The 27,231-nt window shown below is 42.2% G+C and overlaps 7 protein-coding genes across 17 annotated transcripts; 3 read left to right on the forward strand and 4 right to left on the reverse strand.

Moving 5' to 3' along the window:
* Positions 1 to 572: 572 nt before the first annotated feature.
* On the reverse strand, positions 573 to 4,564 carry LOC6556115 (probable G-protein coupled receptor Mth-like 3). The gene is made up of 9 exons (XM_026980786.1): positions 4,419 to 4,564; positions 2,613 to 3,116; positions 2,403 to 2,553; positions 2,171 to 2,347; positions 1,853 to 2,107; positions 1,625 to 1,796; positions 1,356 to 1,550; positions 1,213 to 1,300; positions 573 to 974 (listed from the first exon to the last, which is right to left on the reverse strand). Exons 2-8 carry the CDS (start codon positions 3,111 to 3,113, stop codon positions 1,216 to 1,218), a joined length of 1,536 nt encoding a protein of 511 aa, XP_026836587.1. The 5' UTR covers positions 3,114 to 3,116; positions 4,419 to 4,564; the 3' UTR covers positions 573 to 974; positions 1,213 to 1,215.
* Positions 4,565 to 4,790: 226 nt separating this feature from the next.
* LOC6556117 (probable G-protein coupled receptor Mth-like 3) lies at positions 4,791 to 8,899 on the reverse strand. The gene is made up of 8 exons (XM_026980776.1): positions 8,880 to 8,899; positions 6,322 to 6,825; positions 6,112 to 6,262; positions 5,880 to 6,056; positions 5,559 to 5,816; positions 5,331 to 5,502; positions 5,070 to 5,264; positions 4,791 to 5,000 (listed from the first exon to the last, which is right to left on the reverse strand). The coding sequence occupies exons 2-8, from the start codon at positions 6,820 to 6,822 to the stop codon at positions 4,889 to 4,891; spliced, it is 1,566 nt and encodes a 521-aa protein (XP_026836577.1). The 5' UTR covers positions 6,823 to 6,825; positions 8,880 to 8,899; the 3' UTR covers positions 4,791 to 4,888.
* LOC6548145 (dynein light chain roadblock-type 1) lies at positions 8,023 to 10,132 on the reverse strand. 3 transcript variants are annotated; one of them, XR_003407906.1, is made up of 3 exons: positions 9,750 to 10,132; positions 9,184 to 9,687; positions 8,023 to 8,456 (listed from the first exon to the last, which is right to left on the reverse strand). XR_003407906.1 is itself a non-coding variant. In XM_026980787.1 (3 exons), exons 1-3 carry the CDS (start codon positions 9,771 to 9,773, stop codon positions 8,391 to 8,393), a joined length of 312 nt encoding a protein of 103 aa, XP_026836588.1. In that variant the 5' UTR covers positions 9,774 to 10,132; the 3' UTR covers positions 8,023 to 8,390. The 3 variants fall into 3 exon arrangements, 2 of the variants coding, with proteins under 2 accessions (XP_026836588.1, XP_001975219.2); XM_026980787.1 differs by having other exon boundaries at positions 9,466 to 9,687; XM_001975183.3 differs by lacking the exon at positions 8,023 to 8,456 and having other exon boundaries at positions 8,820 to 9,687.
* Positions 10,133 to 10,140: 8 nt separating this feature from the next.
* Positions 10,141 to 10,824, forward strand: LOC6548144 (dynein light chain roadblock-type 2). The gene is made up of 3 exons (XM_001975182.3): positions 10,141 to 10,261; positions 10,323 to 10,401; positions 10,473 to 10,824. The coding sequence occupies exons 1-3, from the start codon at positions 10,259 to 10,261 to the stop codon at positions 10,682 to 10,684; spliced, it is 294 nt and encodes a 97-aa protein (XP_001975218.2). The 5' UTR covers positions 10,141 to 10,258; the 3' UTR covers positions 10,685 to 10,824.
* Positions 10,825 to 11,369: 545 nt separating this feature from the next.
* LOC6548143 (dendritic arbor reduction protein 1) lies at positions 11,370 to 19,482 on the forward strand. 9 transcript variants are annotated; one of them, XM_026980778.1, is made up of 2 exons: positions 11,370 to 11,631; positions 15,727 to 19,482. In XM_026980778.1, exon 2 carries the CDS (start codon positions 16,403 to 16,405, stop codon positions 17,936 to 17,938), a length of 1,536 nt encoding a protein of 511 aa, XP_026836579.1. In that variant the 5' UTR covers positions 11,370 to 11,631; positions 15,727 to 16,402; the 3' UTR covers positions 17,939 to 19,482. The 9 variants fall into 9 exon arrangements, with proteins under 9 accessions (XP_026836579.1, XP_015011777.1, XP_026836580.1 ...); XM_015156291.2 differs by having other exon boundaries at positions 11,377 to 11,473; positions 15,727 to 18,514; XM_026980779.1 differs by lacking the exon at positions 11,370 to 11,631 and adding an exon at positions 11,638 to 11,782 and having other exon boundaries at positions 15,727 to 18,514.
* Positions 19,483 to 19,544: 62 nt separating this feature from the next.
* LOC6548194 lies at positions 19,545 to 22,842 on the reverse strand. Its single transcript, XM_001975180.3, has 4 exons — positions 22,407 to 22,842; positions 21,693 to 22,336; positions 20,711 to 21,629; positions 19,545 to 20,647 (listed from the first exon to the last, which is right to left on the reverse strand). The coding sequence occupies exons 1-4, from the start codon at positions 22,699 to 22,701 to the stop codon at positions 20,055 to 20,057; spliced, it is 2,451 nt and encodes an 816-aa protein (XP_001975216.1). The 5' UTR covers positions 22,702 to 22,842; the 3' UTR covers positions 19,545 to 20,054.
* Positions 22,843 to 23,429: 587 nt separating this feature from the next.
* Positions 23,430 to 27,125, forward strand: LOC6548193 (probable serine/threonine-protein kinase clkA). The gene is given in 9 exon segments (XM_001975179.3): positions 23,430 to 23,556; positions 24,359 to 24,667; positions 24,728 to 24,852; positions 24,958 to 25,409; positions 25,484 to 25,585; positions 25,645 to 25,865; positions 25,926 to 26,224; positions 26,282 to 26,595; positions 26,871 to 27,125. Coding segments are annotated over 8 exon segments (1,851 nt in total). The 5' UTR covers positions 23,430 to 23,556; positions 24,359 to 24,390; the 3' UTR covers positions 26,932 to 27,125.
* The last annotated feature ends 106 nt before the right edge of the window (positions 27,126 to 27,231 follow it).

The following is a 27,231-nucleotide window of genomic DNA, read 5'->3' on the forward strand; positions in this document are numbered from 1 at the left end:
CTGTACGTGCGTAAGGAGGCTGTGATCTCGGGAACTATTGAACGAAGTTAAGATTAAAGTTAAGATTGAGTTTGTAGTGACGCCTACGCTGTGCAAGTTTGCTCACAACGTTGCCACGCCCACTCTAACGCCAAAAAAATTGCATCTGCCCCATTCAACTTTTGTATTTTATTATTTTGTATATCAATTTTTATCGATACTAAAAATAATTTTGAAAAATCATTTTACGCAATGCCCCATGCTGAGTAATGGGAATCTGATAGTCGACGATCTCGACTATAGCGTTTTTCCTAATTTCCTCTATCGTTCAGTGGTGAGCCTACATAAAATACATATGTAATTTTTACTTAATGTTTATGTAAGTTTATAGAATTTGTTTTCAAATTTTTTAAAATATTTTTTTTGGATGGTATGCGTGATAAATAATTATACCCGTTACTCGTAGAGTAAAAGGGTATACTAGATTCGTTAAAAAGTATGTAACAGGCATACCGACCATATAAAGTATATATATTCTTGATTAATAGCCGAGTCGAACTAAAAAAATGTTCTAACAAGAATATAGTCTCCCGTCACTTGATTCACGGCGATTACTTTTATTATAAACACCATACATTTTAAATATTTAAGTCTCTGGAAACACTATTTTGTGGAAAGAATTTATGTTATTCATTAAAAACAATTGTATGAATCGTTGTTCAACAAACGATAAGTTAGTAAGTCATATTAGTTAGTCATGTAATATAATTATTTGTAGTTTTTTAAATGCTGATTCAAATCGAGAAGTTGATTAATAATAATTAATTATAAATTAAGGGTTGTTCCATTTGTTCCAAATATTAATTCCTAATATAATTTCCAAATATTCCTGAAATGCATTACGTCAGCCATAGACCCGTGGATAAATGCTAAGTATTCTTGTCGATACCTTGGTACTTGGTAGTCGTTGCTTTGGTCTCGTATTCCTGGCACGTCTAGGATAGATTAGAATAGATTATTATTAAGGTTATGACTTAATGGACAACCACATGCAACATTTAATAAATGCTTAGACAAACACCGTGCAGAAAACAAGACACTTGAGAGGTGATAAGTAGCAGACATTCGTAGCCTAAGATGAGTAAGCAAACACTTTTATATTTTGCTGCCTGTTAGGGGTACTAAATTAAGGGTTTCCAACACCAAACGATCTGATAAACTGATAAACATTACCTATTAAAAAACACTGGGGTCTATTTTCGTATTCTGAAGTGAGATATTTTCATCGCTGGCGCCGACTTCATGACTCTTACCCTTAATTCTGCAATGATAAAGTCTGAAAATTTGGAGCTCTAATGGAAGAAACGATTACTTACCGCTCCTTTAGCAGTTTCAGTGTTCCGGGCCTTAGAATAAAGAGTACGAAGATGACGGTACCCAGCGACCAATTGAAGTAGTCAACCACTAAAAAAGCCTTCGCCCAATCCTCGTTCTTCCTCAACAAAAACGATATTATTTCCAAGCTCCACGACAAGCCCATGACAATGAAGAGTCGCAAGAATAGGGTGTAACTTTAAAAGATTTGGATAATAGGTAAACATTTTAACTTTTGACTTTAAAAATTACTAAAATGTAAAATCATTACGTCTGTTTGTCCGAGTTGAGCCTTTTGGTTGTTGTGTGCTGTTGAGTAAAGTTTTTGGCTTCCTTCTTCACTTTTATGATACGAATAGCCGTCAGGACGAACATTACTGTGTTGAAAACGATTATCAGTAGCATCGGGCCATAGAAGTAGATCATGACACCCATATCCCCAGCTGTTGGTTACAAGAAGGGTTACATCGCAATTGTAATTATAGGAATAGAAACCCACTATAAATCCAACAATTTCTGCCGACGCCCACGCGGGGTTTCAACTGCTCGTTCTTAACCACCTGGTCAGCTATATAGGTGATTGCGGTCAGGAGTAGCGCCATTCCCCAGGCGTATAAATTATAAGTTAGGAACCGATTTTCCGGCAGGAAACGGTTCAACCAGCTGGAGCTGCCGCTGAATGTATTCCAGAGAGTAAGGCTGATGACAGAAAGCCAAAAGAACGCGGCCATGATGGAAAAGTAACCCAGGAACCCTGATGATGTTGATAACAGAATGTCAAATTAGTGATCCTTGATCTTTGTCTCCATCAGCAAACCTGCTGTAATGCAGAAGCCGGATGAGTATCTCCACAAGTTTAGGACCAGGAAGAGGTAGCCCAGGAACAGGGAGGCCAAGTAGCAGATGAAACACATCCCGTGTAGGTTGCGAAGCTTCTCGACGTAGAGGTACACGCTGATCGTGAGGACTATGCATACTAGGGATAGCACTATCGCTGTGGAAGTAGGACATTAAACTAAGGAACAGGCCAAACAGGGATATCAACTTACCAACGGTTTTCCATGTTTTGGTGGGTTGAGATGAAAGAGGACAGAAGTGGGGCGCAATTCGGGTACTTTTACCCTTGAATGAAAGATGCTGGACGCAGTACTCCCGCTTGTTCAACTCTTTGGTGTCCCAGTGACGCAGAAGGGATCCATTCTACGGAGATTCAAAGGCGTTTAAATTTTTCATAGAAGACAGAAACACAGGCACCCTGCCTCAAAAAGAGTGAAGCCGTTGCCCGGCATTTCGTGATCCAGAAAATACATCTTGGGACATCCGGGCAGGTCCAGATCCGACTGCACGATTAGGTCCTCCTGGAAGTGTCTCTTGACCACCGACCCATCGCGGAGCGTCAGGTTCACAAGGGGGTCGTGCGTGTCCAACTCGACCTTTGACATGTCGCCTTTGCACTTGCTCATATGCATTTTGTGGTACGGAGGGCAGCAAAACCTGATGCAGGGCCTTAGTTGGCAGACACATCCTCTTACGTGGGTCGCCACCCTCTCACTTGAGCCGTTGGCCAGGAGCTTGAAGTCATATTCAGCAGTCAAGTGGGCGGGGATCAACAAGCCTTCATAAAGGTACGTTCCGTTCGAGAACCTTTGTGCTTTTGAAATATCTACGGTGTCGTAGAAGTCGCAACCTGGGATTTCGGCAATTGAATTTTGCATCAACAGCAAAAGAACTGCGATTGACAATACGTCTATTAACCGCATTTTCTGCAAAGAAAAAATCATTTGCTGTATGTATAAACATATTGAAGACAAGATGATTTGGAAAGTCCATAAGCTTCTGAAGTGAAGGGCAAATGTTGTCAAATTTGCAAACATGAGCATACGTGTGCGCACATATGTATGTATATATGTTCAGTGATCGACTATCGCTGTATGCGTACAAGAGCGATGCTGGCTCTAGCGTTCTCTCTCTCAGCTGAGAGAGAAAAAATCGTGTGCAAAAAAACGTATGGCGCTTACGCATCGTGTTGTTCCAGTGTCTTTGGTATACATTCATATGTACATACATATCTTTCAATAATGCTAATGGGTTGGTTGCTATTTGGGAGAGTTTTTTTGTGTGCTTAACCAACAACCTCTCTTATACGCATTTGTTTGCTTTTTATGTGCTTGCTTGTTGTTCACTTCTTGGAACTCGGCCGTAACATTTTTAGATTTCTTAGAAATTTGCACACTAAATTTGATAGAAATTAATTTATTCTATGCTTATGAATAACAGTTCCACGAAAAAAAATTAGAAAACATTTAACACAATGTAGAACGTGTGCAAAATTGCCAAGTCGATGTTTAATACTATAATATACATTTTTTATTGTTACCAATCCACTTTTTATACTCGTTTCTTGTAAAGTAAAATGGTATCATAGATTCGCCTAAAATTATGTAACAAGTAAAAGGATGTCATTACACATATTCTTGATATTCTTTTTAAGCTACATACATACATATATGAATTAAGCTTTCATAAAAGTCTACTTTCTATTGCAAGTAGTATATGTACTTATACGCCGGAACTCGTCTGATCAGATGACTATAGCATATATGTACATACATACATATGTAGATGCGATAGGAATAATCAAACATTTTTTTGATTTTAATTTGACTTAAGCTGCCATAGGCAGAGGTAAAATTTAGTGTTTACTTTACATTCTTATATTCACTGCAAGGGTATATTTGGTGCGGCTTGCGGAAGCAGCTTGGTTCTACTATACATTTGTATATGTATAGTCTCTGCCAAAATCTATCTGAAATGTGGGTATTACTTACATACATTTCGGCTTTTTAAAATATGTTTAGTTAACGTCTGAATACAGTCATGTGCAAATGTATACATATGTATATGATGTGACTGGAAATTTAACTTTACAACAATACCATGTGCAAATTCTTAAATGTGTTAGAAGAAAGAGCGCAATTCACGCTCTCTTAAACAAAACATGGTAATTGAAATATTTTGGACTGGATACTTAGTATTATTGTTTTAGGAATTGAATAAAGATTAACCTTTTACACCAACAACTGATTTTCTGCGACAATTTAAGTCCCGATTACCCGATGACCCTTAGGAAATAAGTGTGTAGATACGCAACCGCGTTTCTTTGCCGACTGATTCGTTTCCCGCCGAAAGAGAGACTATTAGTCCAAATTCACATGTTGCGTGTGTACATAAATACATTTTGCACATACATATGTGTGTGTTCACCATATTTTTTGGCACTGTACTCTCTTGCGCTGTAGTTTAAAAGTTTTTAATCCCATTTTGCTTCTGTTAAGCTAAAGGGTTTTTTAACCTACTTTACTCAAAATTACTCATTCATATCATCATAGTTTATCAGTAACATTTGCATCTTCACATGAAGATACAATGTACTAAAGCGGTTATCAATTTTGAAGTCCAAATATTTTATTGTTATTGAATTCCATTAATTTTTGCTGAAAAAAGCGACTCCCTATCTATGTACATCCAATTAAAGCTATGCTCCGTTTGGATCCGCACTCGTTCCTTCACAAGCCGTATCACTTGAATTATATCGATCTGCTTTTGGCATCGCGTTAGGGTGACTCCATTGGGCGTTTCGCTGTACCCTACAGCAAAATATTATTCATAAGTATAAGCTGATCGAATATCATGATTATTTGAAACATATTACTTACGCTGATATTATAAGTTTTAGAGTCCTCGGTTTTAAAATAAAAAGCACAAATATGATGGTACCCTGGGACCAGTTGAAGTAGTCAGCCACCATTAAAACCTTTGCCCAAGCCTCATTTTTGTTCACCATATACGAGATTATTTCGAAGCTCCACGACAAACCCATGATAATGAAAAGTCGCAGGCATGTGCCATACCTGTAATAGATTACAACAAGTGCACCTTTACATTATAGTAATTATCTAATAATGTATAATCATTACGCTTGTGTGTTCGAGTTCAGCTTTTGTTTCGTTTCTAGTTGTTGGTTGAAGGCTTTCACTTTCTTCTTTGTCCGTAATATGGGAATCGCAATCAGGAGGAACATTACTATGTTGAAAACGAGTATCAGTAGCATCGGGCCATAGAAGTAGATCATGACACGCATATCCCCAGCTGTTGGTTACAAGAAGGGTTACATCGCAATTGTAATTATAGGAATAGAAACCCACTATAAATCCAACAATTTCTGCCGAAGCCCACGCGGGGTTTCAACTGCTCGTTCTTAACCACCTGGTCAGCTATATAGGTGATTGCGGTCAGGAGTAGCGTCATGCTCCAGGCGTATAAGTTGTAAGTTAGGAAGCTAGGATTTTCCGGCAAAAAACGGTTTGACCAATTAGAGGTTCCATTTAACGTGATGAAGAAGTTTGTACTAATAACGGAAAGCCAAAAGAACGCGGCCATGACGAAGAAGTAACCCAGGAACCCTGATGATGTCGATAACAGAATGTCAAATTAGTGATCCTTGATCTTTGTCGCCATAAGCAAACCTGCTGCAACGCAGAAGCCGGATGAGTATTTCCACACGTTTAGGATCAGGAAGAGGTAGCCCAGGAACAGGGAGGCCAAGTAGCAGATGAAACACATCCCGTGTAGGTTGCGAAGCTGCTCGACGTAGAGGTACACGCTGATCGTGAGGACTATGCATACTAGGGATAGCACTATCGCTGTGGAAGTAGGACATTAAACTAAGAAACAGACCAAACAGGGATATCAACTTACCAACGGTTTTCCATGTTTTGGAATGCTCAGATGAAAGAGGACAGAAGTGGGGCGCAATTCGGGTACTTTTACCCTTGAATGAAAGATGCTGGACGCAGTACTCCCGCTTGTTCAACTCTTTGGTGTCCCAGTGACGCAGAAGGGATCCATTCTACGGAGATTCAAAGGCGTTTAAATTTTTCATAGGAGACAGAAACACAGGCACCTTGCCTCAAAAAGAGTGAAGCCGTTGCCCGGCATTTCGTGATCCAGAAAATGCATCTTGGGACATCCGGGCAGGTCCAGATCCGACTGCACGATTAGGTCCTCCTTGAAGTGTCTCTTGACCACCGACCCGTCGCGGAGCGTCAGGTTCACAAAGGGGTCGTGCCTGTCCATATCGTCTTTTGACATGTCGCCTTTGCACTTGCTCATACGCATTTTGTGGTACGGAGGGCAGCAAAACCTGATGCAGGGCCTTAGTTGGCAGACACATCCTCTTACGTGGGTCGCCACCCTCTCACTTGAGCCGTTGGCCAGGAGCTTGAAGTCATATTCAGCAGTCAAATGGGCGGGGATCAACAAGCCTTCATAAAGGTACGTTCCGTTCGAGAACCTTTGTGCTTTTGAAATATCTACGGTGTCGTAGAAGTCGCAACCTGGGATTTCGGCAATTGAATTTTGCATCAACAGCAAAAGAACTGCGATTGACAATACGTCTATTAACCGCATTTTCTGCAAAGAAAACTAAAATCATAGTCAACTCATTTTAAATTAAATATGCTATAGTTTATCACCGTATAACTTTAATGTCTACGTTAAGAAGAATGCTCTGTCTTCCGTAATAAAGTAGCAGAAATGATCTCCGCGAAACTGAACTATCTGTCTAATACCAGCGAAAACAAAAAATTGTGTCATGGCCTATAACATTTTGAGCAATTTTTTATTGATCATATTATTTATTACTCAGTTTGGTGATGTTACAAAAAAATAAACAATTTTTCGTTATCACGGGATATGAATAAGTATAATGTACTGACCTAAAGCAAATACAGTTTTAGAAGTTATGTAGGCAGAAGATTTATCCGTTGAAGAGGAAAAACTGCCAATTCGTATAAGCAATGTCCTTCTAATGCTTAGCGGTCCGAAATCACAGAAATTTGAAATATAAATTGCACAACGATAAAAAGGAACGACAAACGCAAAGAACATGCGTTTCCGACAAGAGTTTTAAGATGACTGATCGCAAAATGTAGGCCGCACAACTCTACCGATATAAGGATGAAAAGGGAGAACGAGAAAGTGCTCGACTATATAATACCCGTTACGCACAACTACTGGCGGTAGCCGTACAATGTTTTTGCCATGTAGAGAGATACAGATAAGTAATAATTACGATTTTACATCATCCACAGGATTTATGTCAGACACGAATTTAGTAAACCCAATTGCCCATTACCTTCTCTATTTTAAACTCATTTTTCTGACTTTGAAAACCTTCAGCACAGTAAAATGGTATAATAGATTCCTTAAAAAGTGTGTAACACGTAAAAGGAAGCGCTTCCGATCCTGTAAAATACACATATTCTTGATCAGGATCACTATCCGATTCGAACTGACCATGTCCGTCTGTCCGTATGAACAAAACAGCCATGGCCACATTTTTGAAAAATGTAATATTTTTTTACTTTTTCATTAGTCTTGTAAATTACTATCAATTTTTTTGTAAAAATAAATAAAAATTTCCCCATTTAAAGAATTTTTTTTTTATTTATTAATTTTTTTTCGCAATTTTTACCGATACTCCAGAACATTATAAAATTTCTCTTTCGCACTTCCACTAACTGAGTAACGGGTATCTGATAGTCGGGGAACTCGACTATAGCATTCTATAGCATTGTTTTTTATTGTGTTCAAAATATGTATGTTCCTTTCAATTATTTAAAAAAATTTATAGCAAGAATATAGTTTCCCGTCACTTGACTCACGGCGATTACTTGTATTATAAACACCATACATTTTAAATATTTAAGTCTCTGGAAACACTATTCTGTTCAAAGAATTTATGTTATTCATAAAAAACAATTGTATGAATCGTTGTTCAACAAACGATAAGTTTGTAAGTCATATTAGTTAGTCATGTAATATAATTATTTGTAGTTTTTTAAATGCTTATTCAAATCGAGAAGTTGATTAATAATACAATTATAAATTAAGTGTTGTTCCAAATATTAATTCCAAATATAATTTCCAAATATTCCTGAAATTCATTACGTCAGCCATAGACCCGTGGATAAATGCTAAGTATTCTTGTCGATACCTTGGTACTTGGTAGTCGTTGCTTTGGTCTCGTATTCCTGGCACGTCTAGGATAGATTAGAATAGATTATTATTAAGGTTATGACTTAATGGACAACCACATGCAACATTTAATAAATGCTTAGACAAACACCGTGCAGAAAACAAGACACTTGAGAGGTGATAAGTAGCAAACATTCGTAGCCCAAGACATACATATGAGAGGTAAGGTGTGTGTTTATTTTACATTCTTATATTCACTGCAAGGGTATATTTGAAATATGGGTATTCATTTCGGCTTTTAAAATATGTTTAGTTAACGTAAGAATACAGCCAAATGTTTCTATGATGTGTCTGGAAAGTTAACTTTAAAACAACACCATGTGTTTCATACACATGTGTTAGAAGAGTCCAATTGTTTTGGCAAAGCCCTTTCTTTTAAGCCTTCTGGATACTTAGTATTATTGTTTTCGGAATTGATTAAGATTAACCTTTTACACCAACAACTGATTTGCTGCGACAAATTTAAGTCCCGATGACCCGATGACCCTTAAAGTTGGAAATAAATACCATAAGTTATGATACCATAAGTTATTTCAATCTAATTTAATCAATACAAAAGAGAAACTCCATCATCGTCAACCTATATAGCATCCTTTGGTAGTCAAGCGTTGAGTGCTGATAATAAACGTTCTGAAATGTTATGGTTTTAGTCGTGCATTGCATATTGAGAAATGCGGTCGTTGGTCTCGGTTTGTTTGATAACTTTGTTTCTTACACAAGAGGGACACTCACAGTTATTAGAGTCCAGCATACTCGTTTTTACAAATGTTATGGGACGCACGGAGTGGATACGTTCCTTGCTATAATCTTTTTATATTCCATCGTAAAATATCGTAAAATATTATTTTTATGCATAGGTGAACAATGAATAATAAAGAAATATAAGCCTTGTCGTTGGAAATCCGAATGTTAAATGATAAATCATTTCTTGAAATAATCGTGCGCATTCTGTACTACGAGTATTGTTATCTTGGAGTCCGGCACTAGGAGCACCTCATTAGTTCTGGTGCGTACTCTCAGCATTAGCAGTTCGTCCGTGGGATCTATTTTACTCATCCCACGTTCCAGTCTTCCTCGGATAGCCTGAAAAGGTCCTGAAAATTGCACAGCATCGTCTCGGACCATCGTACTCATCACCGGATGCCCCGAATCGTTGAGGATTACTACATCTCGTACATTTTGTTTTGATTTAATCTGGTCGAATGCTATTTCCACATATCGCAAGGTTCGTGGTGGCTATTTAACGGTATATGTAAGCATGAACAAATATATTTAAATAGCACATTTGTAGGTTTTACCTTTTGTGGAGTATCCAAAAACATATTTCTCGTTTTCGAAATCCTACAGAACAATACTACTGTTATATTTAACCTGATTTCATTGTTTTCTTGGTTTCCAAGGTGCACGTTGCTACATATATGGGTCAATATGTCAAGTTAAACAGTTCTGAATTGTAGTTATATATATGGGTCATATGGTTATATGGGTCAATATGTCAAGTTAAACAGTTCTGAATTGTAGTTACTTATTTACAGTCAGTTTAAGCTTATATACTTATTAAATTATTAAATCGCATTTATATCCTTAATTGCCGTTACCTTTTGTCATCCAAATTATTCAAATCGAAAACTTCATATCGATATTTTTCTGTTAACTTATCTGGAACTTAATGGTCTGTTAAATTAACATTAAGCTATGTGCCATCACTGGCAGTCCATCTCTAATATTGAACAAACAAAGTTTACTTCTTTATTCAACGGAGTTAACGCTGATTTCTGCCGTGTTTCCAACAAAATTATAGAACAAAATGGTAAGTAAGCGGTGTATATACACAAAAATATCAATCGACTAAAGTTTCTTTATGCTTACAGTCGCAGGAAGTTGAGGAAACACTCAAGAGAATCCAGAGCCACAAAGGTGTTGTGGGTACAATTGTGGTCAACAATGAAGGTGGGTGGTTCAACATCAATACAATGTGTGCTGCGATACCTAACTAATTTGCAACGCCAATTTCCAATTAGGTATTCCGGTCAAGTCAACGCTGGACAACACTACTACCGTTCAATATGCTGGACTAATGAGTCAGCTGGCGGACAAGGCACGAAGTGTGGTGAGGGACTTGGATCCCTCCAACGACATGACATTCCTGCGAGTGCGATCCAAAAAGCACGAGATCATGGTGGCGCCCGACAAGGACTTCATCCTGATTGTCATCCAAAACCCAACCGACTAAATGGCCTGGGGCGTCGTCCCAATTGCTGAATTAACTGCACATTTAAAAAAATCTATCCAAATTGTCAGCGGATGAAAGGAAAGTTAAATAATAATATAATGAAATTTTACTTAATACAGTATAATTATTTATGCATAAAATGACGTCACGTAAACATTTTGAGCTCCTAAACTTCAGGTGTTTTCAGCTGTTAGTCACCTATAACTATTGGCAGGGGCATTCATTATTTATTTTTAAGACACAATTGAATTATGTATCAGATGTAGGATCCCTTCCTTGAAACAAATAACTTTAGAAATAACTTTATTTCACCTTAAATATTAACACGTAATAATAATATTCTTTTTTAATGCAAAAATTTTGATAAGTTTTGGCTAGGTGGTTAAGTCTCAGCTTCAATCTGCTACCGACGCATTTATCGAATACTATCGCAGTGAACGATATGTACTAATACTACATTTTCTTGTTAGCTTTCTAATTTTGTACTTTGCTAATTTTTTAAGCATGCTTAAAAGTATATTATGTTGGATAACATTGGTCCTTTAAAATTGAGAGCTCAGCTACCAATAAACAACATTAGATGGGTTTTTACATATTTGGAAAGATTACAGAATTTACAAAATTATGGTAATCATTTTCTGTAAAATGGCTCAGAATCTATCGAAGGTGAATCAAAAAACATCGATTGCTCGTAGGTCCCGACTATCGATGTTTGACCAGCGCCTTCGCTTGTCACGGTCACACTGCTGCAAAGTCGAGCAAGACGGATTCGTGTGTTGGTGAAAACCCGTGAGTTTTGCGTACTTGCATTTAAAGAAAACCCCTCAACGCCCGTGGAATAGTCAATAAATTGATTGGAGAGCCCATTCAGCCACCGTTTTGTCCCAGTGTACGCGTGTGCAGCGAGTTAAGAGATCCACCGATCGATCGAATCGTATTGAAAAAAGGTAATTCGAAAGATGGGCGTGCAGCGAAAAGCGAACGACTAAAGAAAATGGCGTAATCACGCACTTCGAAACCCAAAAGGCAGTCAGCAAACGCAACGCAAACGGAATCCAAATCCACGAAACCCCAATCGGCCAGTCAGCATTACTTTGGGTGAAAAAACAAGCGTGAAAAAAGTGAAAAAATTAAATTTAAAAAAAAACTGTGTGGTGCAGCCATATTTGTTCCGTGAAAATGAAAACGATACACACACACACGGGCAAACTCAAGTGTATATAGTATATCTGTCTATACATATGTGCTAAGAATTAACTAAATAAAATGAAGCACTCGTATCGGATCGTCATCGCACCGTTCCGTTGTTCGCAATTTCATTTCCAACGCGATTCTCGTTCAACGTACGTTGGTACATAGCCTGCTCGTACATACACGTACATACATACATACCTATGTATGTACAGATGTACTTTCAATATCGACGATGGCATCACAAAAACACGACGCGCACACAGACACGCACACACGTACCGTACAAACAAGCATACGTGCGGACACAGAGCAGGGTCTGTATGTACGTACGTGTGTTTATATATGGGACTGGTTGTTGTTGTACATAACGGAGAGTTATACACATAAGGGCTGGCTGGCTCAATATAGAAAGAAGCATGTGGCTGCGCTGCCAGCGTCGCTGCATGCAGCGCGTAAGGGATTTTATTACGTCGGACGTTTCGGTCGTCGGTCGCTGGGTTCGTTTTATATTTTTGGATATTTTACACATGTCCATATGCCCGTCTATTCCCCTGCATCATCTGCATCCTCTCCCACATGCATCTCTCGTTCGCTCTCTTTTTGCGTGCGTGTATGTGTGTGTGTGCGTGACTCCTTGAATGCAACGTAACGGGAAACGGGCAACTGCAGTCATCAAACGGGTGGGAGGGAGACGGCTACAGCCCCCCGCAACGCAGGGCTCCGCACTTGCCTTCATAAACACAGTGATCACCCACGAAAGTGACCTCGCCAAACAGGACTCAAACGTGCCAATGAAAACAAGTGAAAATCATTACAAATTACGGAACATATATACCGAGTGAATCACCCTAACAACAAAGTTTCAACGTCCAAAACGTGAACTAGTGTACAGAAAAAAATATCGCATCTTACTATTAGTTTTATGATTAAGATAAATATTTGGTTGAATACTATACATTCTTATTGCATACCATGTTGTCTTTATATGAAATTGAATGTCGAAACAAATCTAAGATTGGTAGAAGTTATTGAACTTTGCTGTGCTTTTTTCAATTAATATTGCCATTGTGCATAAAAATCCGATATAAACACAAGTAAAAAAGTACATGACTACACTACACAAGGGGCTAGCATAGCTTTTCAACGTTTTCCGCTTTGAGCAACTTTAATGTCCATGTTTAAGCCCAGTTAGGAAGAACATTTGTTTATTGTTGTCAAGACTTTCATCTGTTGTTTCGTGTTATCCACTTTCAATTGATATAATCATAAATATCGATGTGCTTTTTTTCTGTGTGTGTATAAACAGTTGCCTGAACATGACTCAATTCCTTAAAACTTGATTAGTCAGCCGACTTGAAAGATCCCGGACCGAATTCAGAAACTTATCAAGGGCAAATGATTAGATTAAAAAAAAAAAAGGAGAAATACATACTTTTAGGCCTGCCAACATTCCAAGGGCTTTGAAAAACTGGCGACCAGCATAGTTTCAAGCTTGAATCTATAGTTTCCCCTTCAAGTACAACCAGTTTTTTTTTTGTTTTGCTTTCCATCATTTTTTTTTTGTATTTTTGGCCGAACGCAAGGCCAAAGTTCACACAACACTAAACAAAGGTTCTCGAACCATTCGTTGTTGAGTGTACAATGTGCCGTGTCTTATCATGTGCGTTGGGAATTCGCAGAGCAGCACAGAACTATCAATCAGTGCCCGGCGCTTATTATCTCTGCAGCTTTTAAACTCACAACTTCCCTCTAATTGCGCAAAAGAATGCCGAGTGCGCAATCAGCTTGGAAAATGAGTGGAAAACGCTGTGCGAACGATCAAAGATCGCAGCTGTTCTACGCAAATCGTAGAAAGTCGTTTCCACATAATGATAATTGAAAAACTTGGCAAAACAGTTGATCAAACAATTTGATTGGCTTGATCTTAAATTTCAGTTGGCAGCTTCATTTCACGCACACATGCTGTTCTACGTTCCATCAATACATTGTAATAAACTTTGTAAAGATTCAAATGAATTCATTTTAATAGGTGGTCTCGATTGTAATTTAGTCTATGAACTGAACATTTTGGCACGTTTTTACCTCTTCCTATCCAGATAAGGGTACTGCAGGCCGGTTCTTGAAACGCAGCAGCAGCAGTTTGAAGTCAACTGGCAATTTTCTCATCTGCTCTGCTTCGCACTGAAGAATTCGCGTTTTAGGTGTGACAAAGCAGTACTTATTCATAAAGGATCGACTTCCATATCCTAGTTTAGCAGTCATTTCTTGGGCGGATTCCTGCCATATTGGCTGCTCATTGGCGAGCCATCTCTCTGCATCTTGGCAAAAGCTGTTCGGCCTGACAGCACCGCGTCGAAGGACTTCTGCCGTTGAACTTTCGACCCGCTGACCAGGCCCCGAGAAACTTTTGCCCCAGCTAGTCAGCAGTTTCGAGAGGCGCACAGCTGCAGTAATTTCGATCGGAAGGCGACCGAGTTTGCTGCAGCAGCTAGCTACACAAAAGTACACACAGTAGTCCTTCGGTTGACACAGCCACCCCGCACACACACACACACACACACACACAGGCAGATATAGACATATATGTATGCGGGCAGAAGGCAGCAGCTTTCTTCCCTTAGGCGAATCGAAAACTCGATTTTCATCCCCGTGGCGAGCAGAATTTAGTTTTAATTTCATTACAGACCAGGCGAAGGGAAACAGTGGAAAACATGCGTATTAAAGTCGCTGTTTGCTCAGAGTGGGGAAAAATCTATTCCCTGGGAGTGAAATTTATATGCGCGATTAGATATAGGTGTGTTACATGGTGGGATTTCTGGACAGTGCCGGGAGTGTGCGGGGATTATGAATGGGGCATGTGCTGGGTGCGCGTGTCGGCATAGGAGCCGTCATAGCCCAGAGTCAGATGATAACACGGCAAATACATACACGTACCCGTGGTGCTACCACAAAGCTAATAATATAGTATGGGATGGAGTCGCAGCCTTATCGCTTTGTGGTTCGAACAAAACAAAAACAAAAATAACTTTAAACCGAAGTCTTAATACCCTGACACTGTTTATAGTTCTTAATATGTCGAATGAGCTTCTAAAAACTGTTTGAACATATAAATTTAATTATGCTAATGGAACCAAGACTCTTCAAAGTTCTCCAAGTCTGAAGTCTGGAAGTCTGATGTGAAAACTATAATACCCTGAGCGAGGGTACACAACAAAATAAAAGAAAACAGCAATACCAGGGGGAAACCTATTTTTGGATTGCCAATCGCTAAACAATTCTCTGCAGGATTTGCAACACCTGCCATCTGTATTTGGCATCTTTATCTCGCTTCTCCTTTTCAGCCGCTGCACTTTTGACCCTTCAACCACTTGTTTTCGCTGTGTTTTCGCTCGAAAAGGAGCACACAAAAGAATGTACTATAGAGGTACCGGAAAAGACCTGCTGGCAGAGACCGAAAATTGCAAATTCTGCGGCTGAAGCTGAGGCCGAAGCCGAAGATTTCCAAAATGCCAAAAACAAAACTGCACATGTGTGCCTGTGCCTGCGTGAGTGCTCCCATTTCGGTTATTTTTTGTTCTTTATTTTGTACGAAAGGCGGCTAGGGGTAAAAGAAAAAGGGACCTGAAATCCGAGCTCAACGAACATCTGTTCCAAAATATACTGCGTGTGCTGGTTGTTGATTTCACCAGTCGAAGAAAATATTAAATACATGAGTGCATTGTACATATCGCTTGAAAGATATATACAACTGGCACAGACACAGGCACTCACATACATACATACACACATGCAGTGCGAAGTGTGAAACAAGACTCTTTTTCACATACCTGCTTTTTATTTTATTCCAGGTAAATCGACGTCCACGACTGCGGAATACCTAAGAGCCAAAGCAGCGAAAGAATAAAGAAACAAGGAAACATTTGCACGCCAGCGGAGCAACTGCACCAGAGCACCACCAGCGACAAGAAAAACCACTTCAACAAAAGAGGATAACATACTGGAAGTGCTCCACTCGCATCGCACACACATACACACACACACACACTCCTGCCCAGCAACATACACACACACATCCACACTGAACGTGCCCGACGGTGGGAAAGTAAACCGACATCTTTTTACGACCGCCGAGAGTTTTGCAATCAGAAGAAGTCGGAGAGCCGAGCCGCGTCGATCGGTCAGCCCTTTGATAAGCCAGAGAGAAGGGAGCAGCTCAGTTCAGCTCAGCTCAGCTCAGCACAGAGAAGTGGAGAATAAGAGAGAGGAACAGGTTGCCAAGTCGAACGCGCAACGAATTTGGAAATCGAGACAGCCGAAAGTGCGTGAGCGTGATCGTTTGTACGTAGCCCCCGAAAAAGTTCAAAAGTAACAGAAATATACAGATACCCGCAGATCCGGACTTGCATTTAGGCCAGAGCAGCTTGAAGGGTTTCCAACCCAAGCCCATGAGCAGCTGAGCCAGCGGCAGCAGCTAAAACGGAAACCAGACTTAAACCTTAAGCACCCGATCCAAGCCGAATCCAAATGAAAACGTTAGTGCTTAGTCCGGAGGACCTGCAGAACTTCAACAAGTTCATCTATGACCCAAAGTCGGCCGCCCAGCTGGCCGCCAGTGCTGGTGCAATTGGAGCAGCGGCGGCGGCAGCAGCAGCGGTCCATGGTCCGCCGGCTGGCACTACAGTGCAGCTGCTTCAGAGCGGCGGAGTCGGCGGATCGATCAATCCGGGCGTAGTGCCCGTTTCCGTGCCCACCAGCACAGCCAACAGTGCCAACAATCTAATGGCGCTGCACTACTACCTGAAGCATCCCGGTATCCAGCAGATGCCCATCCCACAGCAGCAACATCCGCAGCAGCATCAGCATCAGCAACAACAGCAACACCACCAGCAGCATCAGCAACAGTTGTTGGCCCAGTCACAGACGCAGCTTAAACAGCTGCAACTCAAGCAGCCGACAATCCACCAGCACCAGCAGCACATCAGCTACCACCACCATCCATACTACCAGCAGCAGCCACAGCAGGCACCGCCACCGCAACCACAGCCTCTGAAAAGTCAGCCGCAGTCGCACCTGCCCGTTCACGCCCTCAATCAGAACTCTAACTTCTCGGCGGCCAGTTCCAGTACGGGCGGCACTGCCTCCAGCCATGCGCCCACCCAGCAATCGAATGGATCCAGCGTATCACCCACCATTGTGTCGAGGGTGGCGGCCGTTGGGACACCTAGCAGCAGCAATATTGCAGCCGCGGCCAATGCTCTTCTACGGGCATCGGCCGCCACCACAGCTCCGAGCTCCTCCGCCTCGTCGTCCTCTTCGTCCTCATCCGCGTCGTCGAGCTCTTCGTCCAGCAGCTCCTCTAGCGCCAGCAGTTCAGCGAACTGCGCCAAAAAGCTGAAGACGGAACCAATACTGTCACAGTACAATCAAACGGAGCGCCTTAATTTTGCCAACACATATATCGTGTGGAGCGAAGAGCACTGGCGGCGGGTGGTGTTCCACGACGAGCGTAGGTTCAATCTGGATGGACCAGATGGCTTCTCATACTATTTCCACGATTTGCGCAACTACGAGCGAACGCTGTCGCAGCGGCCGCGAGGAAACTCTGTGTACATTTACCTGATGGTCTGTGTGGGAGGAGCCGTGCTTCTGGAGGTGTCATCCGCCAAACAGCGACCAGAATCTTGCATCGAGGCCATCATGCGGGAGCGGCCCAATATTGTAACCAAATTGGGCGGTAACTCGGAGTTTGTGCTGCAAGATCACAATTGGATGTCGCACGCCCTGCCCACCGCCCAGGATCTTCTGAATGCCGAAGGCCTCAAGACCCAGAAGTGGCCCACCATTGCCCACGATTTGAACATCATGGAGAACGTGTGGGGCTGGCTCATACGCGAGGTGTTCGACGGTGGACGAAAGTTTTCGCGCAAGGACGACTTGATATTCCGCATCAAGGAGGCGTGGTCCCGCCTGCCACTCGACCTGATCACCAACCTGTACAGCACGCTTCCGGAACGAATCACGGAGCTCTATTACACACAGGGCGTCTACACGAATTGTTGACACCGGCGTCCAGAGCAACCAGGGTGTGGACAGGGCTCAGGGCAATTGACCGCTTTGGCGGTCGTGCAGGTGGACAGTGATCGTGTTCCACAACCTGATCCGAGGAGTAGGCGCTCCTCGGCGTCTGTCAGAAGCCGGAGAGCAAATGAAGGAAATCTTTATATACAATTTAACTTAACTTTTTGTGTATAGCTTTAAGATGTGTGCAAAGGAGCTGACGGGACTGCTTGGAGACCGACGGACTGAAAGCGAGAAAGACAGACGATTGGCCGGACAGACGGACGCACCGACTTTGGTTATAAGTTATACAGTTTTTTAGTTATCTAAACAATTATGAGAAGCAGAAAGCATCAGATTGTGGGCAGAACACTCGTTAAGTGTTGCCATATCGCTTTGTAATTAGTGTTTTTATCCCGCCCCTATTCCCAATTGCCCTAAAAGCAGCCCCTTCTCCCCCGAAACCCTCGTTATTCGTAAGCCTTAATTTAAGTTGTCGTTTTCCTTTTTACCCCCACGTCCCACTCTATTAAGAATATAACAAATATATTAGTTACAAACAAGTTTATTTGAACTTAACACCCCTTTTGTTGATTGTTTTTAGTTGTGCCAGCGGGTAGAGGAACAAAATTGAAATGCCAAGCGAGCAGAGGAAGCAAACAAAATAAATTGTAACTGAAGTATTATTTTAAGGCATAGTTTTTGTTGTAGCAAATTACGGAGAACTCACACACGTAAATCTTTACAGACACACCACGCATGAACACTCAGAAGAAGAATCCTATCATGTAAAATTGTTTACGAAGAACAGAACTTACAATTAAACTAATTATCAATGTAATTAATACATATTAAACGAGAGAGAACTAATAACAAATCGAAGAGCAAATGCAACTTAGTGTTAATGTAAGATCAAAACAACTAACCAGAGCAAAGAGAACTATAGTTCGATGATAACATGCTGAAACTCAACACTCCCCTAATCCCGAACCCTCCAGTCCCCCAACTGAGTCCTCCCCAAGGCATTGGAGCTCAGAGCCCACGAACAAGTCTCCTAGCGACACTAACTTCCTTGACTACCACCCATGGCAGCTTCCTGGGAGCTCCATTGGGGGAACACGACTCTGAACCAGACAAATTCTTAGTACGCCATACTGTGGTTTATACGTACGCACCCAATACTTAGCAATACAATTGAACTGAAGAAACGGCATTGCACTTCGCAAGTGCAAGCAACTAATCTGTAGAATACTTGAGCCACTATGGAGGAATACTTGAAATAAATGCCACTAAATGCATTATGCAGGACAACCTCTCTCAAAACAAATTTGGCAGTTATGTGAATGTGATTTAACCCCTTGTTTTCGCTTCTGCATAATGGCTCGATCCGAGGAATCGGCAACTTTATACATGCATATACATATACGAGCAAGAACAAGAAAAATCAACAAAAATGGAATTATTATGATTAATAAATAATAAAAAAAAACCCGAAAAAAATGCAATTACCAATAAAAACTACCAGCAGATACGTAAAAAATCGAAAAGCAAGCCTTCATTTCATTGGTGGTGGGCCTAGTCAATTCGTTTCCCCAGAATTTAATTTACATTTTGTTTCGAGTAAAAGCTTTATTTAAAATTGTGCGTTTCCTGTATACATAATACTTTTCAATACGTAAATAGATCTGTGTATATTATATATAAAATATTTCTATATACTCTACTTGGTCTATTGGCACTGCAAAGGCGGTTGGAATTGTAAATATTTAGGCGTCGGTTTTATTTTAAAAGCCAATCAAATTTATCGGTTGCACACTTAAAAGATCCCAAATTCGTATTTGCCTTTTTAAGTTTGGTGAATGGGGTCTATAAAATCTTGAGACACGTAAGGTGTTTTATAAAATAAATGAATGCTAACAAAATCGGAATCCGTGGTTCTAGTTTGATTGGCGTTTTAAATTCAAGTCTATTCTAGGCACTTTGAGTCTGTGGCATCTATTGATCACTAGCTAGTTATTAAATATTGTAAATAGTGCACCATCAAAAATCCGATGATTATGTCTTTGATCATCCTTTGTGTATGGAAATGTGAAAATACTGTTGTGGTTGATTGCCCGCCTTACTTAATCAAGCTACGCACACAGGTCGGACTGCAAAAGGGCATGTTCTCCTTGACGCAGAAACGTCCACCTATAAGCGGCTTGGAGCACTGGGCTCCAGCACAAACAAAGCAACTGGCATGCCAGTGGACATCGCCCCAAGCGACGCCCTGATCTGCGGGTCCAATCGCAATTTTGCATCGCTGGCAGCGGACGGCAAATAAGCGGTCATAGCACAGCAGGCAGAGGGGCATGTTGGACTTCTCATCCGCTATATACTGCTGACCGGCCAGCGGCTCATCGCACTGATAGCAGCAGAAGTGCTTGATGTGGAACGTTGCTTCCTCCGCGGCTGTGTACTCCTTGGTAAAGATCAGCTCATCACAGGCACGGCACCGCGGAATCTTCAGCCTGATGGCCAAATCGCGACCGCAAAAAACTTGTCCTTGGTGGAAAAAGTAGACCAAGTCGGCCAAGAGCTCCCGGCATGTGATGCACTTAAAACAGCCGGGATGCCAGGCTATCTCCTTTCCTGCTCGATCTGCCTTAACTACAACTTCGCCCATGGCGATCGGTTGGCTGCAGTCGGCGCACAAAATTGTACGATGAGTGTCTGCAATGATTGGAAAGATTTAATTATTTTCATTATTCAAGAAGTAAGAGTGGGAGCAATCACCCTTGCCTGAAGCTTCATCCCCGCGAAGACGTAGCTGCTGGAACTGTTCCGGCATGCCGGCGCAACTTGGGTACATGTTCATGTCCTCAATGCCAGGAATGCTGGCGAATCTGCCCTGCCCAGCGGTAAGATCCTCGCTGCCGTAGCCCGGTGTGGGTGGCTTTGAGTGGAAGCCAGAATCACTGCTTTGCGATGTGGGCAGTTCGCCAAGACTGGGTTTCGGGTAGGAAATATCCTTGCAGCCATTAGCCATATCGGCAAAGACCTTGTCGATCTCGTCCAGCAACTGATCGTCATCGAGCAGCCAGTCATGCACTTGTTTCATTGGCTGCAGCAACTGGCATTGGTCATGTGAGATGCCCTTGTCCTGAAGCGAACGGAACAGGCGGTCATAATAAGGTGCGTTGGAAACAGCGGACTGCAGCATGTTCTTATCAAGCCCCACGGATTGAAGTTGAGCCCTCGTGGCTGGGTTGAGACCTCTAAGCTCCGCCAGACTTGCCACTGGAGCTGGGATGTTGGAGATAACCACCGAGGAGGGAGCACGTCCAGCACGCGCTTCCTGGAATGCATGTTTAAGCGGCTCCGCATGAAGTATTTGCGCAAAGACAGGATCACGATCGTAGTCCGTGTTGGCAGGCAGTCCGCAGTCGTAAACTATGGTGGAGACCCCGCCAAACTTTACCCTTCGCATAGGCGTATCCTGGCGCATCTGAGCTCCCATTCTGATCTGCACTGGGTTTTTCAACGGCAATGGAGAATTAAAAGGTGTACCAGGAGATGATTTTATGGGCGTCATGGGCGGCTGAGGACAGATGGTGTTGATGTCGGCTCTGAACTGCGGATTGTTCACATACTCCTTTCGAAATTCAGCAATGGGGCCAAGCTTTGGATCCCTCGAGATGTTCAGCTTCTTTTCCTGAAGTACACAAATAGATTACCTTTTTGATGGCCTTCTCAACGATTTTGTCAATTTAATTACCTGTAATATTCCCAGAACCTTGTCATACACAACACCATGAGTCACAAGGCTGAGCAGAGCCGGCTTGCTAATTCCCAAAAGCTTTTCTCTAGTCTGGGCTTGCAAAGCTCCATTTTCCTCGAACTGGGCTGTCGATTCGCATAGAGGCTCTGAAAAAGCAACCAGTAGTTTGGGATGGGCACTCGCTGGGCTTGCCAACGCCTGGGCCACCTTGGGATTAGCAAGCAGTTCGTTTAGAGTGTCATCAGCAACTGGCAGGAGCCCCATAGATTTCCAGGTCTTTTCCGCCTCCTGGGAAGGCATCAAAGTGGGAGCTACGTGCTCCACTTGGGCGTGATTAAGACGGTCTCCCAGGCGCACAACTACGCCCTGTCCGACGCACTGCTCCCTCAATTTCTGAACGTATTGCTGCAGCTGGATGGCCTCAGTTTCCGTTAATCCATCGCACAGTGCGGCATCGAGGTCGTGAGGTGGAACTTGCAGCTCGAGTTGCATTTTCCGCTTGAGGGCGGCATCGCTTCCAGCCACAGGTATTTGGGCGGTGCCCAGTTTTTCCATATAATCAGTGACCACATCCGGAGCGGCATTAGGCGGCACCCACTCCAGCTGCACGGGTTGACTGGCCAGGGCTTTGATTTTGATATCTGCAACAGTATGTGTTATGTTTTCCCTTGTCACCTCCATATGTTATACATATGTTTCTGATTCACTTACACGCTGGTTTCGCCCTGATCTGGCCAAGAATCTCGAACTGCGCCCAACCAGTGGCGTCATCGTCGTCCGGACACACATGCTGAATCTTGGGGCACTTGCAGTTCCGGCACACCTTGCGCCAGAAGTGCAGATCCAGCCCCGGACATTTGTCCTTGCACTCGGCACACGGAGCTCCAGCTCCGGCTTCGTGACCCAGCTTGGAGCGCTTCAGTTGCTCCCGACGACTCTCCAGCTTCGATAGCCATTCCGGCGCCTTGGGCGTCTCCACACAAGAGTTGGGGCTCACGGCGGACATTTCGCGGAAATGCTCAAGGCTAGAACATCTAATATATGTAGGTATCACTTTAATAGATCCTTTGTGTTCGCCAGTTGGCTTTCCTAGGAGCGGTGGCTTAGGCAAAAATACTGAAATAGACAAAAGTATACCGAGGTTATATCGATATGCTGCACTTATCGATAGGCATGTTTCTTATCAGCTTAGTTCTTATTGGGTTTATAATTTCAAATACATTTCTAATTACTAAAGATTAATAAGCTAAAATAAAATATATAAATATTGTATAAATATTAAAAAATGAAACGGTTCTGTTATATAGCCATTCTTTAATTTTAATTTGAAATGCAATCATTGAGGATTTTGATTGTAGGCATGTTTCTTATCAGCTTAATGCAACCTCTTCGTTCTTATTGGGTTTATAATTTCAAATACATTTTTTAATTACTAAAGATTAATACGCTAAAAGAAAATATATAAATATTGTATAAATATTAAAAAATGAAACGGTACTATTTTATAGCCCTTCTTTAATTTTATTTTTAAATGCAATCACTGATGATTTTGTAAGTTTAATTTTGGATGCTATATATAAATAAATTAAATAAAACCATTCAACGAAATGAGCTTGAAACAATTAAAATATTTAACAAAAGCTATCTTTCCATAATTAGGTCAACTGAAACGAAAAGGTCGCGATTTTCCAGTGCTTACTGTACTGCCCGCCAAAGACAATGGTATTTTCGGGCAATGAGCTTTTCTGAGCTTTCGACGCGCGGTCACACTTGTAGAATTGTTTTTTTTCGCGAATTCAATTGCAGTTTTTTCGCAACCTTTTAAATTAAGAGCAATAATCGAAAGGGCCATTTAACAGTGGTAATTAACTTTTTAAGCTAACGCCACACTTGGAAAGTGTTTGTGGGTTGGGAAAGCATAGGAAAATCCAGTTGCAGAAAAGCATCGGAAAGCAACAGAAAGCGCTCGATGCAATTTGCAAATACAGAAAAAAAATAGGTGAAAAACTGCGTCCCACTGAAAAGTGAAAGTGCAGCATGGGCCGCGAGACGCGTGCGGGGGCACCAGTTGGACTCCCAGCAGTCGCAGTGGAAAACTGCCCGAAATCAGGCGCTATTTTGTTAGTCCTGAATCTGGAAGGATAATATCGTGTTTACCGGTTTTGCCAACCCAAAGCTTTTGTGTGCGGAACTACGGCAACAATTTGATTTTCCCATTCGCTCAATTTTGCACGGTGGTTGTTTTTGCCCGATGCCTGTGACCGTGTGTGTGTATGTTTGTGTGCAAGTGTGTGTAAGTGTCACTGTGTGAATGTGTTGGTAAAAGCGTTGTTAGTGGTTAGCCGCCTAATTGATTTCCATAAATAATTACATTTTCGCCAGTAACAATAAAATTGCATATTGAACATCCTTGAAAACTCATCCACTGGAAACTCGGATAGTTTACAAAAATGATGAAAACTTTTTTATGAAGGGGAACCAAGGTTTCTTCATAGAGATCTTAAGACCTAAGACCTTATAAACCTAATTTCTATGCTTGAGTCCTGGCAAATCCTTTTGTTACAGTATGCTAAAAAGTGTATATCCTTAAAAAATTATATACTTACAAAATAGAAAATTAAAAAATATCCTATCATTGTCATCAGTATCATTAGTTTCTTTAGACCGCAGCTCCGGGGAAACGGGCGAAAAAATCATGACCGAGAAGTACGATGGCAACGGTGACTTTTCCGCCTTTAACGACGATGACAACGACTTTGGCGGCAAGCCTCGCAAGCCTGGTGGTTCCATAGGAGCACCAGGTGGCGCCCACAATGGTGACGCTTCCGTCCACGATCACGGTCATCATGGCGGAGATCCCGGCGGCAGTGTCCAGATAAACGAGAAAGCCAATGAGTATATACGCGACTGTATGGCGGAACGAAATCGCATGGACAGGAAGTTTCCCATTGCCGAGAAACTGCTGGAGGGCGGTAGGCAAAGTTATTGTTATGAATTCCAAGCATGATCTGATGAATCTGGTCTTATTTTAGAGATTGAAAAGGTCCAGACAACAGGAAGGATCCCTTCCAGAGAGCAAAAATATGCCGATATCTATAGAGAGAAGCCGCTGCGGATCTCACAACGCGTTTTAGTTCCCATTAGAGAACATCCCAAGGTAAATTTCACGCTGATTAGCTTGTCTAGTAATTGTAACCAATTCAAATTGAGTTCAAGTTTTATGACAGGCGCATTTCATAACCGGTAAATTTATATTATTCAGTTCAACTTCGTGGGCAAACTGCTGGGACCCAAGGGGAACTCCCTTCGCCGCCTTCAGGAGGAGACCCTTTGCAAGATGACCGTCCTGGGCCGCAACTCCATGCGCGATCGAGTCAAAGAAGAGGAACTCCGCAGCTCCAAGGATCCCAAGTACGCTCACCTCAACAGTGACCTGCACGTGGAGATATCGACAATAGCGCCGCCCGCCGAAGCCTACGCCCGAATCGCCTACGCCATGGCCGAGCTGAGAAAGTATTTGATTCCAGACAGTAACGACATCATCCGGCAGGAGCAGCTGCGCGAGTTGATGGACAGCACTAGCCTAAATGACAACGATAATGCCAAAAGTGGCTATAAGAAGACGTCTCACATGCAGGGAGGTAACAATGCTATGGGTGGCGGCTCAATGAACCCGATTGGAGGGGTTAAGAACACCCCACATCACAGTTATAGGTGAATGATTTTTTTCTAGTGATAATGTGAAAAACTTGCCTAATTTATTTGTATCTTTCGTTAACCTATTTCAGGGGCTCACAGCAGTCATCTTTTAGCAAAAATGTGCTGGCTCCGAAGCAGAAAGTGATGTCCATATTGGAAAAAGCCAGGACGGCCATGGACGAAACCTATGGGTATGGCCCTTAAATATAGATTTTATCAAGGATTCTTACTGACTAACTATATTTTGCAGTCGGGGCTATGACGACGGCCTTGGTTATGATCCGCACCAGTCGTACGATAGCTACTCCTATGGCACTCATGGACATGGACCCCATGGACCGCCAGCTAACATTCTAGGCGGGGTGGGCGGCATCAGCGGTGGCGGAGGCCGGGGGGGCCACTACGAAAGCTCAGATTACGAGCCGGATTATGGGAGACGAGAATACTATCAGCACTCGCCCGGATATTCGGGTAAGTTACGGAACGCTTACCTCAGCAGAAAGTATGTTATATTCTAAGACATCTTTCCAGCTGGCGGCGGCGGAGGGGTAGGTCTCGGCTCCGGTGGCGCTTCTCAATCAAATGCCATCGGCGGCACTGTTCTCAGTTCCAATCACAATCGCAGCCATGTTAACAGGTGAAATTTGCTGGACCCTAGCAGTGCCAGCGGTGGTCGAGCTACAAACCCAGCGGCATCCACCCAGAATTTGACCATGAAATCCCAACCCAATAGCAGCAACAACTTTTTGCCAAATCACGGAGCAAGTGAGTGCCAAAACGGCAAGAACATAAATCCCAACTACTACTACAATTCCAACGGCAGTTCCAAGGTGAGTACCGACTGATAAACCGGCTGATACATAAAAATAATCCCCTCTATCTTCCAGGTAAATCAGCAACAACTTCAACAGTCGCACCCAAATCTCCCACCGCAGCTATCAGGCCACAACAACAGCAGCAATAGCAGCCGCGTCAGCAATATCAATAACACCAGTAGCCACAATAATTGCAATAGCAACTTTCACCCAGTCGGTGACAAAAACTCCAACGACGTTTCATTTATATCCTCCTATCGACTTGGTCCAATGGATGGCCAAAAGAGTGCCAATAGCAACAATATCAACAATCACACATTAGGCAGTAAAAACCACAGCAACAACACCACCACAACCGCTTCAGTGCCCAATATGCTCTTAGTAAGGTATTGAAATGCGATATTAACGAACGCAGAAGAGAACTCCTTCGTCCTTGCACACACTAAATCCACACTAAATCGATGTCTTTGGGCAATGCAAATGAATACTCGGGCCTTATGTTAATCCGCTTGATTGCTGCTTACAAATACCTCTCCGCTTATCAGTCGAAGTTCCAGTATTGATTTGCATTGATCCAAAAACGCGAAAAACCCTCTCGATCATACACCGCAAGCCAAAGACAAGAACATCTCTCTAAATCCAAATTACCATTCTCTTACAGACCTGCTAATCCTTCGCTACATATTGGCACATTTCCGTACTTGCCCGTGCAGTTTTTCTGAACCCAACAGATACAAGAACTACAACCAGAACAAGCAAATCGAAAATCACATCAACATCACAGAAACTTTGTACACTTGAGTTCATGAGATTAGAGGAAGGCGTAGGAGGAGGAGTATTTACAAAATGGACAAAATGAACTTTACGATATATACCACATACAAAACATATACATAACAAATATATTTATACATATATTTTTGCGTGCAAGGATTAACATTTAATGATGATGAGGCTGGATCAACAAATCGAAAACCTTACTTTCGCGTTGGCTATAAAACACAGACGAAACTGTGTCCAGT

Source organism: Drosophila erecta, unplaced genomic scaffold (assembly GCF_003286155.1).
Source record: "Drosophila erecta strain 14021-0224.00,06,07 unplaced genomic scaffold, DereRS2 tig00000092-arrow-pilon, whole genome shotgun sequence".
Lineage (NCBI taxonomy): Eukaryota > Metazoa > Arthropoda > Insecta > Diptera > Drosophilidae > Drosophila > Drosophila erecta.